The sequence below is a fragment of the Rhagoletis pomonella genome, unplaced genomic scaffold (genome assembly GCF_013731165.1).
Source record: "Rhagoletis pomonella isolate Grant_MI unplaced genomic scaffold, Rhpom_1.0 Rhpom_scaffold_00246, whole genome shotgun sequence".
In the NCBI taxonomy this organism is placed as follows: Eukaryota; Metazoa; Arthropoda; class Insecta; order Diptera; family Tephritidae; genus Rhagoletis; species Rhagoletis pomonella.
Window position 1 is genome coordinate 57755 of NW_023458800.1, and position 14972 is coordinate 72726.

Genomic DNA, 14972 nt, shown 5'->3' on the forward strand with positions numbered 1-14972 from the left:
TATTTCTTGTTGTTCTGACTTTCTTTAACATACATTTCAATTTCTTCTTCGTACTAGCTATCGGGTTTCTTAAATCGACTCTGGTTGCAATTGCATTCCGATTGCGAATACCATTTTTTTCAGCCGAATTAAGTTCAAATCATTGGAATTAACTAAATTAATTATATCAACAATTATTTACTTCCTTTTTTCATAAAAAAATCGCTCGTGTTTATAAATTTTTAAATTTAACGAACTAATTTATTCAAATTATTGTAGACAAAAATGCAACCATGCGCCACAACCACATGTTTTTCGTGTTTGCAAATTCTTGCTGGCAAAATTTTTTCCAGCAAGAATTTGCAACTTCCCTCTAAGAGAACTGTCACTTTGCTCTCACAATTTTTGAGTGTTCGATAATTTTTTGGTCTGCACGAACGCGATTTGGGCAAAAATCGTGATAATTCGTACAAATTCGTACAAATTTTTTGCTGGACGAACAAACCTAATATGTATGTATGTATGTATATACATACGTATATACTTATTTTCCCAAGTGATGCACTCGCGTGATTTACACTAGACAACAAAACGTCTGCTTATAAATGCATTTTTCAATTGTGAAATCAATAAAATATTCGATATTTAATTACATAGTATGGACAAATGCAACGATTTATGTACATATGAATGTAAGCAGATTTCCATACTATAAACCTAGGTAGATAGCTATCTGAGGAGTGCCACAATAGCAGTCCTGCATATGTGTAACTATGTACATACATACATATGTATGTACAAATGTACATACATACATATGTACAAAAAAAATTCTTTTTGATGCAGAAAATGGCGCTTACGTTTATTTATTTATTTATCTTTTTATTTTATAAATAAATTTATATTGCCTTATTCATAAAAAATAAAGTAGCTTTATAAAAGGTTTATAAATTGAAAAATGTATGAAAACGTCAATTTATAAAGCTCTTTAAACCTACTTTATTTTTTATGAATAAGGCCAATAAAATATATGCACGGGGGCTGTGCTACGAGGCCATGTTGCTCCCGAGTTGTTGTGCTCTTCTTAAAGTTATACTTCGTATAGGAGGTTGTGTTTTTTTAAGGCTTCGTTGATGAACTTTATGGTGTTTTCATTACTGCAGTCGAGTGTTTGTTCGAGGTTAGCGTGACTTCCTGAGATGGCGCAATCCTTGAGAATGTGTTCAACAGTTAGGGTCGTCCCACATTGGGTGCATTCTGGTGATCTGCCGCCGCTAAAATGGTGCCTGGTACTGAAGTTAGTTACACCCACTCTCTCCAGAATGCACCCAATGTGGGACGACCCTAGTGAAGTTTTCGTTATAGTGTGGTCTTTTAAGTTGCGCGTTGTGTGTTTTTAAAAAAGTGCTTGATGTCTGCCACAGAGTATTTTTTATGTTTGCAGCTTCTACTTTGCGGAAATTTTTAATGATTGCGCTTAAACATGGAACTTCCATTATAAGAGGCATTTTTATAGCTTCCTTGGCTGCTTCGTCCGCTAATTCATTGCCAACTATACCGACGTGTGCTGGGATCCATAGGATCGTTATGCGCGAATTGAGTGTGACTCCGTCTAGAAGGAATCTTCGTGATTCACCGTCGTGTTGTAGTGATTTCACCACGCTAAGGCTATCCGAGCAAATAAGTGCATTTTCTTTTTGCTCGATGCATGACGAACCGCAAATTTTATAGCTGCCAATTCTGCATTGAAAATGCCGGCGTGAGGTGTTAGAAGAGATTGCCGCACTTTCATATAGGAGTATCCGTTGGCTTGTTGTTCTATGACCGGATAAGCTGCTGTACCATTTAGGAAAGACCCATCCGTAAAGTAGGTGGTCTCAACTGGTATTTTGCTTTTATACTCTAAATAAATTTTTTTGAAGAAATCAGGACACGTATTGTTTTTATCATGTGAACTAATCGTAGTATCTATCGTTATGTAAGGATGGTGTTATGCAGAAATTTTGTTTGGCAAACTGCGTTCAATTGTTGTTGCAGCAAACTCGGAGATTGCGAGTTTGGCGACTCTCACAGCAAACTAATTTTGTTTGGTCAAACTGAAGCAAATTCGGTGTTGTCATATACACAAATTTTAAATTGTGCGCGTTATGTACATCTGAAATTCTCATTTCGTGTTGGCAATAGCCATGAAAACCATAATGAACGTGCAACCCTGTGCCAAACTCGACATAACCACCTCCGAGCAAACTAATACTAGGTTCACATATAAGTAGATTATCCTCATTTTAGAGCTTAACACCCTAATCTGTAATTATAACGAGAGATTAGCTATATAAAATTCCTCCCTTGTTAATCTGTAATTATAAAATAATCTCAGATTTAACCGATAACTTTTCGGTGTCCATCCTAGTTTTATCGATTGTTTTTGCGAAAAAGAGGAGAAATGCCAAATGTAAAAGTAAACAAAAATGTACGCTAGCAAGTAAAAGAGGTTTGTAAAGGTATTTTTAATAAAATGTTAAGTTAAAATATATTTATATTGCTTATTATAGCAGAAAAACGTGATCACGGTGGCACAGAGAAGAAACATAAATTTTCCTTGAGGTGTGAGAATAACAAGCACAACAAATTTGACGGCTATTAATCTGAGATTTGCCTGTGTAAACGGGGTGATTAAAAAGCGAGCTTTGATTGAGATAATATTGATATGTGAACATAGTTTAAGCAGCCGCCATTTAATTTGGCAAACAAAAGTTTGTCTGCATAACACCGACCTTAGTGCTTGTTGGAATGTTGTTTGTTGGTTTGTTTGATATTGGAGAGTTAATAGGTGTGTACTCATGAACCAATGACTAAAGAACACGTAATCCGCCATCGTTGTATTTGTAATCGATTTTGAGAAAAAAGTTGACACGGAGCGTTTTTGACGTTTTGCGGTTTGTTTACATTTCATTCTACATTGGTGAATTTTTAGCGATTCGACGTGTTTTGTGAGCGATTTTGATTGTAATTTATTACAAATTTATAAAATAAAATGAAGTGTTTTGTGATTGGGTGTAATGCCTCCTACGAAACAGCCGTACCTAAATTAGCGCGTTGAGCGTTTCGCTTGTATCTTTATCTCTCTCTGACGCATTAATTTTATATACGCTAGAAGAAGAGAGGCCGACAGGCTAAAGCTGATGCCAGATAAAACTTTGTAGCTTTGCGTGACATTTATAACTTTGCCAGCAAAGCGCCAGACGCAAAAGGTATGCCACAATGAACGCCAAGAAAACAATGTTGTACCGCTTTTTTACTCATCAAAGTTGCTGTGGATTTTAATTATTTTGATTTAAAATTATCAGCAATGTAATTAAGTTTTATGTTTCTGCATGAAAACCCGAATTTGGACGAAACAAAATAAATATTAAACCGGCTGATTGTCAAAGCGCGCAAAAAGATGGGAGTTGACCATCTTTTCGCTTCGCGCTGCCGCTTCAACGATTTATGTGGCATGCTTTGTGCATTTTCATACAATTCATCTTATCTGTCAAAGCGAATTTGTCACGTAAAGCGAAGCAAAAGTTTTATGTGACATCAGCTTTAACGCTTGACGCGCTTATTTAGGTATGGCTCATGATTCAATAATACAAGGTTCGATAAACTGACAGTTGTCTCTCTCGCACCGCTCCCTTAGCAGTGGCACCGTGCTGCTGCTTTGCAAATTTACATGGAAACAGTGTAGTTTTGGTGTGAAATAAAAGTATAAGCTCTTGTGCAATATGTTTATTTGTATATGCATATGAAGCATATTTAACTGATGAAAACAAAAGCCTTGGATGTTTACATCAATCTCATAGTAGTCTTATTTTAATTTTGAGTCATTTTGCAGTTTTTATACCGCTAAATAGCATATAAATTACGTAAAGCACGTAGATATATCAATATTACGTTCAACATTTCGTTTAAAATGCCAGATTTCCTGCAAATACATTAGAATTTACAAAAGGTATTTCACTACTAATTGCCTACTTTGCGTACTTTTCTACTACCATTTTCGCAACAAGGGATTGCATTCTTGCCCTTTCTCTGTCCTTCGTAAATGCAACCTTTTGTAAGGGAGTGTCAAACCGCAGCTGTCAATAATTATCTAACCTTGTATTTAGTCTGTTCCTTTGAACTTCGGACTAAAACCTGTGGAACTGTCAAACTACAATTTTACGCTCTCAAATGAGAGTAAAAGGAGAACAGATGCAGAAGTGCATAGGAACGCAAAAAGCACTATTTCCTGTAAAAACGTCAGACGGTTTGTTTACATGTCATTGGTACTACACTGATTTGGCTGAAATATCACTAAATAATTATTAAAATCTATACATATTAAAATATTTCGTTGTTTACTTCCATTTTTAAACAAATATAAGGTTCTTTGCTTTCACCGCTTTCTGTTTTTGTTTGCACATGTAAATCAGCTGATCGTTTGACACTTTTCATGAACTTACAGGAAAAAAATCTCCGGACTAAATCCTGTAACTTCTGACTAGGAACAGTTGCTCAGTTACTCTCTCAAATGTGTTCCCACTTACAGGTTTTATGTCAATAGGAACGACTTCCTGTAAGTTCTGACTAAATCCTGTAAACCGGACTGCTATTGGAACAGACTAATTATTGAATCATGGGCATGGTACAATAAAAACAGGTAGAAGCCAAATTGACATCAAACCTACAAAAGTCAAAGTTTTCGGGAGTAAAAATAAAAATGAGCGTGTGTAAGGAAAAATAAAAAAATTACATTTCGCTGGTTGACGTTTTTAAGTAAATTTGAAGTTTTGTACTTATTTATTTATTTTCTTTAGTTAAAATTTGTTAATTTATATGTTCTTTTCTATTTTTTTATACATTGAAAGTTTATATTTATAGTACCTGTTTTAATTTTGTATAATATACAAATGTATGTATAAAGCGATATATGTACTAGGCATAACGTTGGACAATCAATAAAACAAATATAAAATAAAAAATATTTCTATAAATATTCGCGTTTTAACAATGCTTACTCAGTTTGTGAAGCGCGATCATTTATTAAGCTTTCACAACTTGATTTATGAGTTGCAGTGTTGTTGGAAGGACTTTCCGGCATAAGGGTCATAGGAAGAGCACTTGGCATCAAACGTGCCTTTCCTGTACCTCCTGGTGCATTTATGAAATCTGCTGCTTTAAAATGCTTAACGCACAGCAAGGCATTTCGCTGCAGCTCTACCCCACAGCTGCTTTCCCAACGCTCCTTACGCCAAGGGCATTGAGGCACGTTAAAAAAATTAGTGATGTCTGCATTATATTTAACACCACATAAAAAACAACGCTTCAGGTGCTGCATTTTTAACACATACACTAAGTATAAACCGCACAACACTACAATAATGCAAATGTTAATTAAAATTTGTTTTTAACGAACATTCAAAAAAAACAAACGACATGACATTTTAAGCGTAACGAAATATAGGAAATAAAATAAAATCAAGTTGAAGTTTAAAGATTTGGTTCTCATGAGAGCAACGTCATTTTGGCTTCTACCTGTATTTATGTGCCTTGATCTGAATATTTCTAATGTCGCAATCAAAACCAAATTTTATAAATAGCATTTTTAAAAAGCAATCATCTAATATTTTTCAAGTTTTTGGACATATATGTTACCATTTGAACAACAAATACTACCAAGTTTTAAGAGACTATTTAATGCAACTCAGGTCAAAAGAGCGCAGTCTAGACCAAAATAAGCAACTCTAAAAAACAGATGATCGCAGCTGTGGCCCAGGGTGACGTCTATTGCCATGATTCAATAATACAAGGTTAGATAATTATTGACAGCTGCGGTTTGACACTCCCTTACAAAAGGTTGCATTTACGAAGGACGGAGAAAGGGGAATAATGAAATCTCTTGTTGCGAAAATGTTAGTAGAAAAGTACGCAAAGTAGGCAATTAGTAGTCAAATTCCTTTTGTAAATTCTAATGTATTTGCAGGAAATCTGGCATTTTAAACGAAATGTTGAACGTAATATTGATATATCTACGTGAATTACGCAATTTATGTGCTATTTAGCTGTATAAAAACTGCAAAATGACTCTAAATTAAGATAAGACTACTATGAGATTGATATAAACATCCAATTTAAAAACAGTTTATGTTTCATCAGTTAAATATGCTTCATATGCATACACAAATAAACATATTGCACAAAAGCTTATACTTCTATTTCACACCAAAGGTACACTGTTTCCATGTAAATTTGCAAAGAAGCAACACGGTGCCACTGCTAAGGGAGCGGTGCGAGAGAGACAACTGTCAGTTTATCAAACCTTGTATTATTGAAACATGGTCTATTGCCATGGTGAAATGAACTGAAGGTGGCGCATTCCCGAAACCGCTACTTTGGTTTTGCCGACTTTGACATTTATGGCAATACGTAAACAAACTTTTTGTTTAGAAACAAGTGCAAACGTATTGTGTACTTTCAAGTGAAAAATCGAAGTAATTCGTGCGTTCTGAAGTAAAAAACCTTTTATTTGTAATAAAAACTTTATAAAAATGTCGTGTCGTGTGTTGAATTGCAGCTGCCGAAGGTGTAAAGCCCCGTAATGCAGTTTTTTTCCCCCGCGACGACGTCTTGGCCAGAAAGTGGGTAGAGTTTTGCCGGCAGGAGAAGCCATACAATTTAGACACCAGCGTAATATGCATGAAGCACTTTACGGACCACTTTTAAACACGACATGTTGAGTTGAAAACGTTGAAATACCACAAATTACAAATTAAAATCGGAGGTAAGCAAGCATCGACCACTTTCTGCAGGAAAACATGCGCTGCGACAAGATATTATCACTTTTTCGGCACCTGCAATACAAACACAAAAATTCTAAATAGTTAATTAATAAGACCTATTCATTTGAACACATTTCAAGAGTGGTTGTATATTTTTTGTTAACGTTGTGCTTAATTTGATATATTCAAAGATGGCTTGAGAAATTGGTGAATCGAGAAGAAAACACGTTTTCTCACTGCAAATTCACAACTGTCAACTCATTGTTCTTCGCCATATTCTTTGTTTACCCGTTGCCACAAATGTCATTCTGCGGGAATGCGCAATCTTGTACTCTATCGTTCTTGGTCTATTGCCATGATTCAATAATACAAGGTTAGATAATTATTGACAGCTGCGGTTTGACCCTCCCTTACAAAAGGTTGCATTTACGAAGGACAGAGAAAGGGCAAGAATGCAATCCCTTGTTGCGAAAATGGTAGTAGAAAAGTACGCAAAGTAGGCAATTAGTAGTGAAATTCCTTTTGTAAATTCTAATGTATTTGCAGGAAATCTGGCATTTTAAACGAAATGTTGAACGTAATATTGATATATCTACGTGATTTACGTAACTTATATGCTATTTAGCTGTATAAAAACTGCAAAATGACTCAAAATTAAAATAAGACTACTATGAGATCGATGTAAACATCCAAGTCTTATGTTTTCATCAGTTAAATATGCTTCATATTCATATACAAATAAACATTGCACAAAAGCTTATACTTTTATTTCACACCAAAGCTACACTGTTTCCATGTAAATTTGCAAAGAAGCAACACGGTGCCACTGCTAAGGGAGCGGTGCGAGAGAGACAACTGTCAGTTTATCGAACCTTGTATTATTGAATCAAGGTATTATTGAATCATGATCACAAACAAGAAATGACATCTAGTGATGTGAAGAATAATGGTGTGAAAGGCAAATTGTGCAAAGGGAAATTAAGAGGCACAGGGTGCCCTTACACCCCACCCCACCGTGAATCGCCTAGGGATTCACCCTCTAAGCATAATACGGCAAGTTTCGAGGCTGGACGACGTAGCACTCCTCCAGCTGTTTTGACATCGGCGACTCGTACCTGCCCGTCTTTGGCTGTAAACACCCGGACTACTCGTCCTTTCTGCCACCGGCTTCGAGGTAGTAGAGAATCGCAAACCTTGATTGGCTCCACTCGATCGTGCCACTTTGGACGTAACAGCAATTGTGGCAAGTAGTGCCGTATCCACTGCTTCCAGAACCGGTCTTTCAGGTTTTGAGCAATGTGCCACGCTTTTTGAGGCAAATTTTCTCGTCGGCTGACTGAGGTGTTTGAGTAGAGTTAGAGCACCCAATAAGGAAGTGGTTCGGCGTTATTGGGTCGTCTTCTTCCGATGCCAAGGGCACGTCTGTCAGTGGTCGAGAATTTAAAATATTTTCAATCTCTATTAGCACGCTCCTTAGCGTTTCTTCCCGCGGTACTTCGTCTTGAATAATTTTGTGCAGCAAGTTTTTCACAACGCGGATGAGTCTCTCCCAGCAACCTCCGGAGCTTGGGTTAGAAGGGCAGTTAAATCTCCACTCAATGTTGCGTTGGGCGACTTCGTTGTCGATGCGTTGAAAGTCTAAAATTCGTTCCGCATCCTTCAGTTCTCTTTGGGCGCCTATGAAGTTCGTCCCGTTGTCACTTCTTATACGTACTGGCGTTCCCCGGCGGTTGACAAAATTCCGCAAACACAAGAGAAAGGCATCTGTCGATAAATCGTGCGCCAGCTCCAAATGCGCGGCTCTGGTGGTAAGGCAAGTGAATATCACTGCCCACCTTTTCTCTCTTCGGCGACCTATTGCAAACTTAAAGGGGCCAAATAAATCGACGCCCGTGTATGTAAAGGGCCTGACGTATGGTGTGACGCGGTCTTCGGGTAACTGGCCCATGAGAGGCGGTGCTGGCTTAGCTTTGTCGATTCGGCATCTGTTGCAACTGCGTTGAACTGCGTTGAGCAGCGACTTAGCGTGAGGGAACCAATATTTTCGGCGGGCTTCGTTAACGATGACGGCAGAATTCTGGTGGTGCATGTTTTCATGGTACTGGCGCATTATGAGTGTTGAGACGATGTGTTTGTTCGGCATCAAAATCGGCTTCCTGGATTCTATCGGAAAAACTGCGGCTGCGTCGATGCGACCTTGTATCCTCATAATGCCCTCCTTATCTAAGAACGGCGTTAGCGCATAGATGGTGCTTTGTTTGTGGAGACATGCTGAGTTTTTGAGCGCTGCAACTTCTTTGGCGTAAATCTCGTTCTGGACTGTTTTTATTATAAATTGTTCGGCTTTATTGAGTTCGCTGGCGGTCAGCGCTCCGCTCGACTGCGTATCGTCGTTGTTCTGGTGCGCACGGACGTGCTTCAAAAATTTGCAGGTGGCTCGTTGAACCCAGGCCATCACCCGTTTCAACTTTAAATAAGACGAAAAACGGTTAAACTTAAGTAAACAATCATTTACTTCGATATGCATGGCGAAGCACGGCTGGACTTCTTCTGGTAGCTGGTCTGGTAAAGGCTTATTGGATAAGATGGGCCAACACTCCATAGGCTGCTGTAGGAACTCTGGACCTCGCAACCATGAACTGCACATCTCGACCTTCGGGGGCCATCTTGGCCGAGTAGCAATATCAGTAGTATTTTTCTCAGTAGGTATCCAGCGCCACTGAGGAGGCGTAGACGACGATAGTATTTCGGCGATGCGATGTCCGACGAAGGGCTTAAAATTTCTCTCCTCGGAGTTGACCCAATGTAGCACTGTTTGTGAATCGGACCAGTAAATTGTCGCGTCAAGCTGAATGCTATGACCATGGCAGATTAGTTTGGCCAATCGCACGCCTAATACTGCTGCCTGCAGTTCCAATCTTGGCACGGACAAGAGCTTTTGAGGTGCACCTCGGGTTTTACCGGCTACAAATGTGACCTCACAATTTTCTGCACTGGTGACTCGAAAATAACCAGCGGCGGCGAATGCAACTTGGCTGGCGTCTACTACTATGTGTAGCTGAATCGATACGGCTGCTTGCAATTGAGGCGAATACCAACGTCTGATCCGGACTTCGTTAACGCGTTTAAACTCGCCCCACCAGGCAAACCATTTGTTTTGAAGTTTATCTGGAATCACTTCGTCCCACTCAATGCGGCTTTTCCATACTTCTTGTATCAGTACTTTGGCAAATAGTAGAAAATCTGCGAGAATACCAAACGGATCAAAGACTGTCATGATTATGCTCAGCAGTTCACGCTTCGTTGGTGCTCGTATTCCCTCTAATACTGGTTTCTGGATACGATGAAACTTGAATTGGAATTCGAACGAGTCCGTTGCCATATTCCAATACATTCCCAATATCTTTTCGTGGTTGGTTACGCTTTCTAAGCTTACTGGCTGTGATACTGTTCTTGGTTCTTTGTTCAGGCTGACCTCGATATCTCTGATGTTCGACACAAAAGACCTCAGTTGAAAACCTCCTTCGGCGTGGATGAATACGACCTCTCGACAAATTCTTTCGGCTTCTTGTTGATCTCTAAAACTGGCTACGAACTCATCAACATAATGACTATTTATTATTGCTGCAACGGCGTCGGGATATAGCTGGCGGAATTCTTCTGCGTTCTTATTTTTAACATATTCTGCTATGCAAGGTGAACATATGGCACCAAACACCATCGACTGCATGACGTACTGTTGTACCGGTTGAAGATGGTTTCCATCGCGCCACAAGAACCTTTGCGCTTGTTGATCTTGCTGCTTTATCAGCACCTGTGAAAACATTTCACGGATGTCTGCTGCTACTGCGACTGCTCCCTCGCGGAATCTGAACAATATGTCTAATAATGGCTTAGCATGTTCAGGACCTTTTATCAAGGCGGAATTTAAAGCTATACCATTTACTTTGGCGGCTGCATCAAACACGATTCTCATTTTTCCGGGCTTGTGCAGATTTTGCACTGCGAAATGAGGTAAATACCACTTAAAACCTGTGTCGATACACTCTTCATCGTCGGGAATCCTTCTAGCGTAACCGTTTTCTATGTACTTCGCGATTTCTTTTTTGTATTTAGCGGCAAATTCTGAGTCAAATCGCATTTTCTTCTCTATACCTAGCAGTCGTTTATAGGCCATCTGATAGCTGTGTGGAAGTTTTGGTGGGATAGTACGCCATAGTAATCCAGCTTCGAACCGCTTACCGACTCGACGTGTGTTGGCCTGCAGCATCTGGCGCGCCCTTTCATTCTCTTCAGACTCTAGAAGCTTTGATGATCCATTAACTCCAAAGTTATCTGCTGCAAAATATTCGGTAACTAGTTCGTGCAAAGACGTAAGGCTGCTTTTCTCGCGGATATGTAGAACTACCGGTGCTTGCACTGCTGCTCTGGTCGGCCCGTATGCTATCCAGCCCAATTTAGTATTAATGGCCACTGGACTTTCGCTATCGGCCTTCACGGTCGCAGATGGCACACTCAATGACGTGTTGTCGAGACCTAACAACAACGATGGCTTAACTTCGTGATAATCTTCCAATGGCAATGGCTCGAAGTGGGCGTAATGGAACTTCTTGAAGGACTGTACTGGCAAGTCTAGGCTACGGATAGTGCACACGTTGCGAAGGCTGTAGGTTGCTGGTCTATCTCTGCATCTTACATCTAGATTAACCTTCGCCGATTCTTCTGTAGTACACTTCTGCCCGTACCATTGCAACGTTAGTGGTTGCCTGCGACCTCTTAGACCCAAGCGGCTTGCTACACTCTCCTCTATTAATGAAATAGCTGAACCCTCGTCGATCATGGCGAAAACGTCTTCCCTACCATTTGGTCCGAATAATGACACAGGAACGTATTTAAACAGGTGGCCGCGCGTGGATATGGCTTCCCTACAGTTGAGAATGGGCTGCGCCCCACCTTGGTTGCGGGCTGCATCTGCATGAGCGGCGGTTGCTGTGCTTTCGTGAAGGCTCCGGTGATGGTATCGACGGCAACCAAGGGTGTCACAAAACTTTTTAATGCGACAGTTTGATGTGTTGTGTCCTTTGCGTAAACAAGAAAAGCAGAGCTGAAGGCTTTTCACTTTCTCCCAACGCTCAGGAACGCTCATTATTTCACAAAGGGTCTGACAGTTCGAAATGGAGTGGGCACCCATGCACGCGTAACATCGCATACCTCCAGAGTGCTCCTGCTGTGACTCTCTACCGAGATGCATCAAACGTCGAGGCTGTTGCTGTGTCGTTGGCTTCTACTTGGTTGTTGTATCATTGGCGGTTGGCTTCTACTTATTGCAGTTGTTGGCGGCATAAGACACACGACTCTGGCAAGGTCGCTTAACCAGCTCGAAAACTCTTTAATTGTGGGATACGGCTTTAAATTTACGGCATATCTGGTCCACTCGTATTGCTTGCTTGGCGGTAGCTTAGTTACTAACTGCTCCAACAGTGTCGTGTTAGCGAGGTGATGCTCACACTTAGCTGACGTTAGAAACGCAACAACGTTTCTTGTTCTTGTTGAAAACACTAAAATTTGCTCCACTTTGTTTTCAGCGATAGTTTGAAATTGCTGAATTTTAAGAAGCTGGCTTCGCACTAAAAGGTCTGGCCGACCAAACTGGAACTCCAGCTCAGCTATAGCATTTGGCACGTCATCGGGATAGATCAACATGGAAGCAACTGTTTCTCTAACTCGACCAACTAAACATTTGTGTAAGCGCATTAGGTTATGTCGGTTACTATAGCGAAACGTTTCGGTCGTATCTTTGTAGTTTGCTAAGAAGAGCGGCCAGTCTTCGGTGTTACCGGAAAATATAGACAGATCATACAACTTTGTAACCGAATCACTAACCTCTAGCACTGCATTTTGCGTGGAGCGCTCCGATCGCGTCACTGGTGGGTTTCACTATCCTGCTGCATTGCTTCAATCACGTTAGAACGCGCGTCGAACTGTATATTGTTTCGCAATGTCTCGCCGGCTTCCTCTGTTACCGCCTTCAACTGTCCGACTGCATTTGTGAGTGCGTTGCGACTGGCTATAATTGCTGTCATATGGGCTAGTTGCGCCGCATTCCCATCCTCGTCGGTAGCATCCTGCACACCCTGTTGGCTTTCTTGACTTCTCAAGTTATACTGGCTTCCACCTGGCATGATATCTCACAACCTACGATCATATATTCCCACACAATTCTCGACACTCCACTTGTCTTCCGCTCGCAATTTCACCAACCCTTCCTACTCCTTCAAAACCTTGTTTTTTTATTTTGGCTCTGCCGACTACTTTTGGCGCCAACCCTTAAGGCCCGTTTACATACAACTTTGGCGTTGCGTTGGCGTTGGCATCGCTTCGACAGCTGACTATGAATACATGCATTTATATGAAAGTCTCCACATAACCAAACTCCCCTCATTCGAAAGGGGACAGTCGCCACTTTACGAAAAGCCCCACCCCCCCTTGGGGACCTCCCACAGACCCCTAAGGAACCGTTTGAAAATGGGGTAAAAACGTAATTTTCCGAGGCAAACTGAGCAGTTTCAAGTGGAATATAACCCAACTAACGAAAAACGTGGGATTTTTAAATAAAAGAAATTATCCCAAGTTGGTTATCAGGCGATTTGAAAAAAAAAATGATGGGGAAAAAATTAACTAACAATATTGTGAAATTAAGAAAAAAGCGACAGATAGAAATATTCGGCCGCGCTTAGGGATTATAACCCTCACTACGTAGAATTCTCTTCTGTGTTGCCAAAGAAAGGGGGTTGAACACCTTTTGCAGAGAACACCTTTCTGCGTAGGCGGCCTTCGGCCGCACTTAGGGATTATAACCCTCAGGCAGTAGAATTCTCCTTTCTGTGGTGCCAAAGAAAAGGGGGCGAACACCTTTTGCATAGAACACCTTTCTGCGTAGGCGGCCTTCGGCCGCACTTAGGGATTATAACCCTCAGGCAGTAGAATTCTCCTTTCTGTGGTGCCAAAGAAAAGGGGCCGAACACCTTTCTGCGTAGGCGGCCTTCGGCCGCACTTAGGGATTATAACCCTCAGGCAGTAGAATTCTCCTTTCTGTGGTGCCAAAGAAAAGGGGCCGAACACCTTTTGCATAGAACACCTTTCTGCGTAGGCGGCCTTCGGCCGCACTTAGGGATTATAACCCTCAGGCAGTAGAATTCTCCTTTCTGTGGTGCCAAAGAAAGGGGGCCGAACACCTTTTGCATAGAACACCTTTCTGCGTAGGCGGCCTTCGGCCGCACTTAGGGATTATAACCCTCAGCGAAAGGAGCCACAGGGACAGTAAATACATATTTTCCATGGAAAGGTTTATATTTTTAATGCTGACTGGGTTATATCATATTTTCTTTTGTCTCTCATCCTTCTTGTATATTTAGCAGTTTGACAGCTAAACGCCACCATTTAATGTGCATATGCAACCAAAGGCAAACGCGTGGTTTTGAAGATGTTTTTATTTAATAAATTGTGATTGATAGATTAAAATTAAAGTAATAAAGAAAGTTGTAACAAGTCGAATAAAGTTTAAAGTGAAGGGGAATATAAAAATGCATTAGTGAAGTGGCTGCTTTAAGGAAAATAGGAGTGATAAATGTGAGCTATTTTCCGAATTTTACAAAAAAGGGCATATTTCAAACCCAATTTGTAAATAAATTAGTGACCGAAAATTACAATAGTGGATGTTAAAGTAATGGGTAGACCCTTGGCTACAAGTGTGTGCAATTTTTTTTTGGATCGGGTCACCCCTTTGGACGCAATACCCCGAAATAGGTGGGCCACTTACTAAACCGTACCCGAAAATTGAGTAATTAGTAATGAAGTAGCAGGCATATTTGGAAAATTATGCCGATAAACAGGATGGAATTTGGGAAAGTAAGTGCATGGTTGCAGCATATCTATGTATAAAAAGTATTTAATTAAATTGTTTATAGAAATGTTATAAATCGAGTGGCTCATTTACGATGTGCTCCAAACATTTGGCGAACTTTTTTTCGCCTTTTCAACGCGCTAAGTAACAAGTTAAAATGACTGCCATCACGGCCGGTAAGAAACCGCAAGCAAAGGGCAGACAACCTTCCAGGAAGCTGCCTCCTGTCCCCGAGTCGAAGCTGCAGTTCAGCAAGAGCAGGTCAGCAAATTGTTACCCTGATCAAACGT

General features: G+C 40.4%; 1 protein-coding gene across 1 annotated transcript; it reads right to left on the minus strand.

The window, feature by feature from the left end:
- Positions 1–7389: 7389 nt before the first annotated feature.
- Positions 7390–11619, minus strand: LOC118750451. Its single transcript, XM_036485171.1, has 3 exons — positions 9295–11619; positions 8692–9246; positions 7390–7404 (listed from the first exon to the last, which is right to left on the minus strand). Exons 1-3 carry the CDS (start codon positions 11617–11619, stop codon positions 7390–7392), a joined length of 2895 nt encoding a protein of 964 aa, XP_036341064.1.
- Between the last annotated feature and the right edge of the window lie 3353 nt (positions 11620–14972).

Bases quoted from the DNA above. Each gene is read 5' to 3' on its own strand.
- LOC118750451 (XM_036485171.1), bottom strand. From the start codon at position 11,619: ATGATCGACGAGGGTTCAGCTATTTCATTAATAGAGGAGAGTGTAGCA. The intron at 9,247-9,294 runs GTAAATGATTGT...TCTTATTTAAAG, and splicing joins GCTTCGCCATGCATATCGAA to TTGAAACGGGTGATGGCCTG.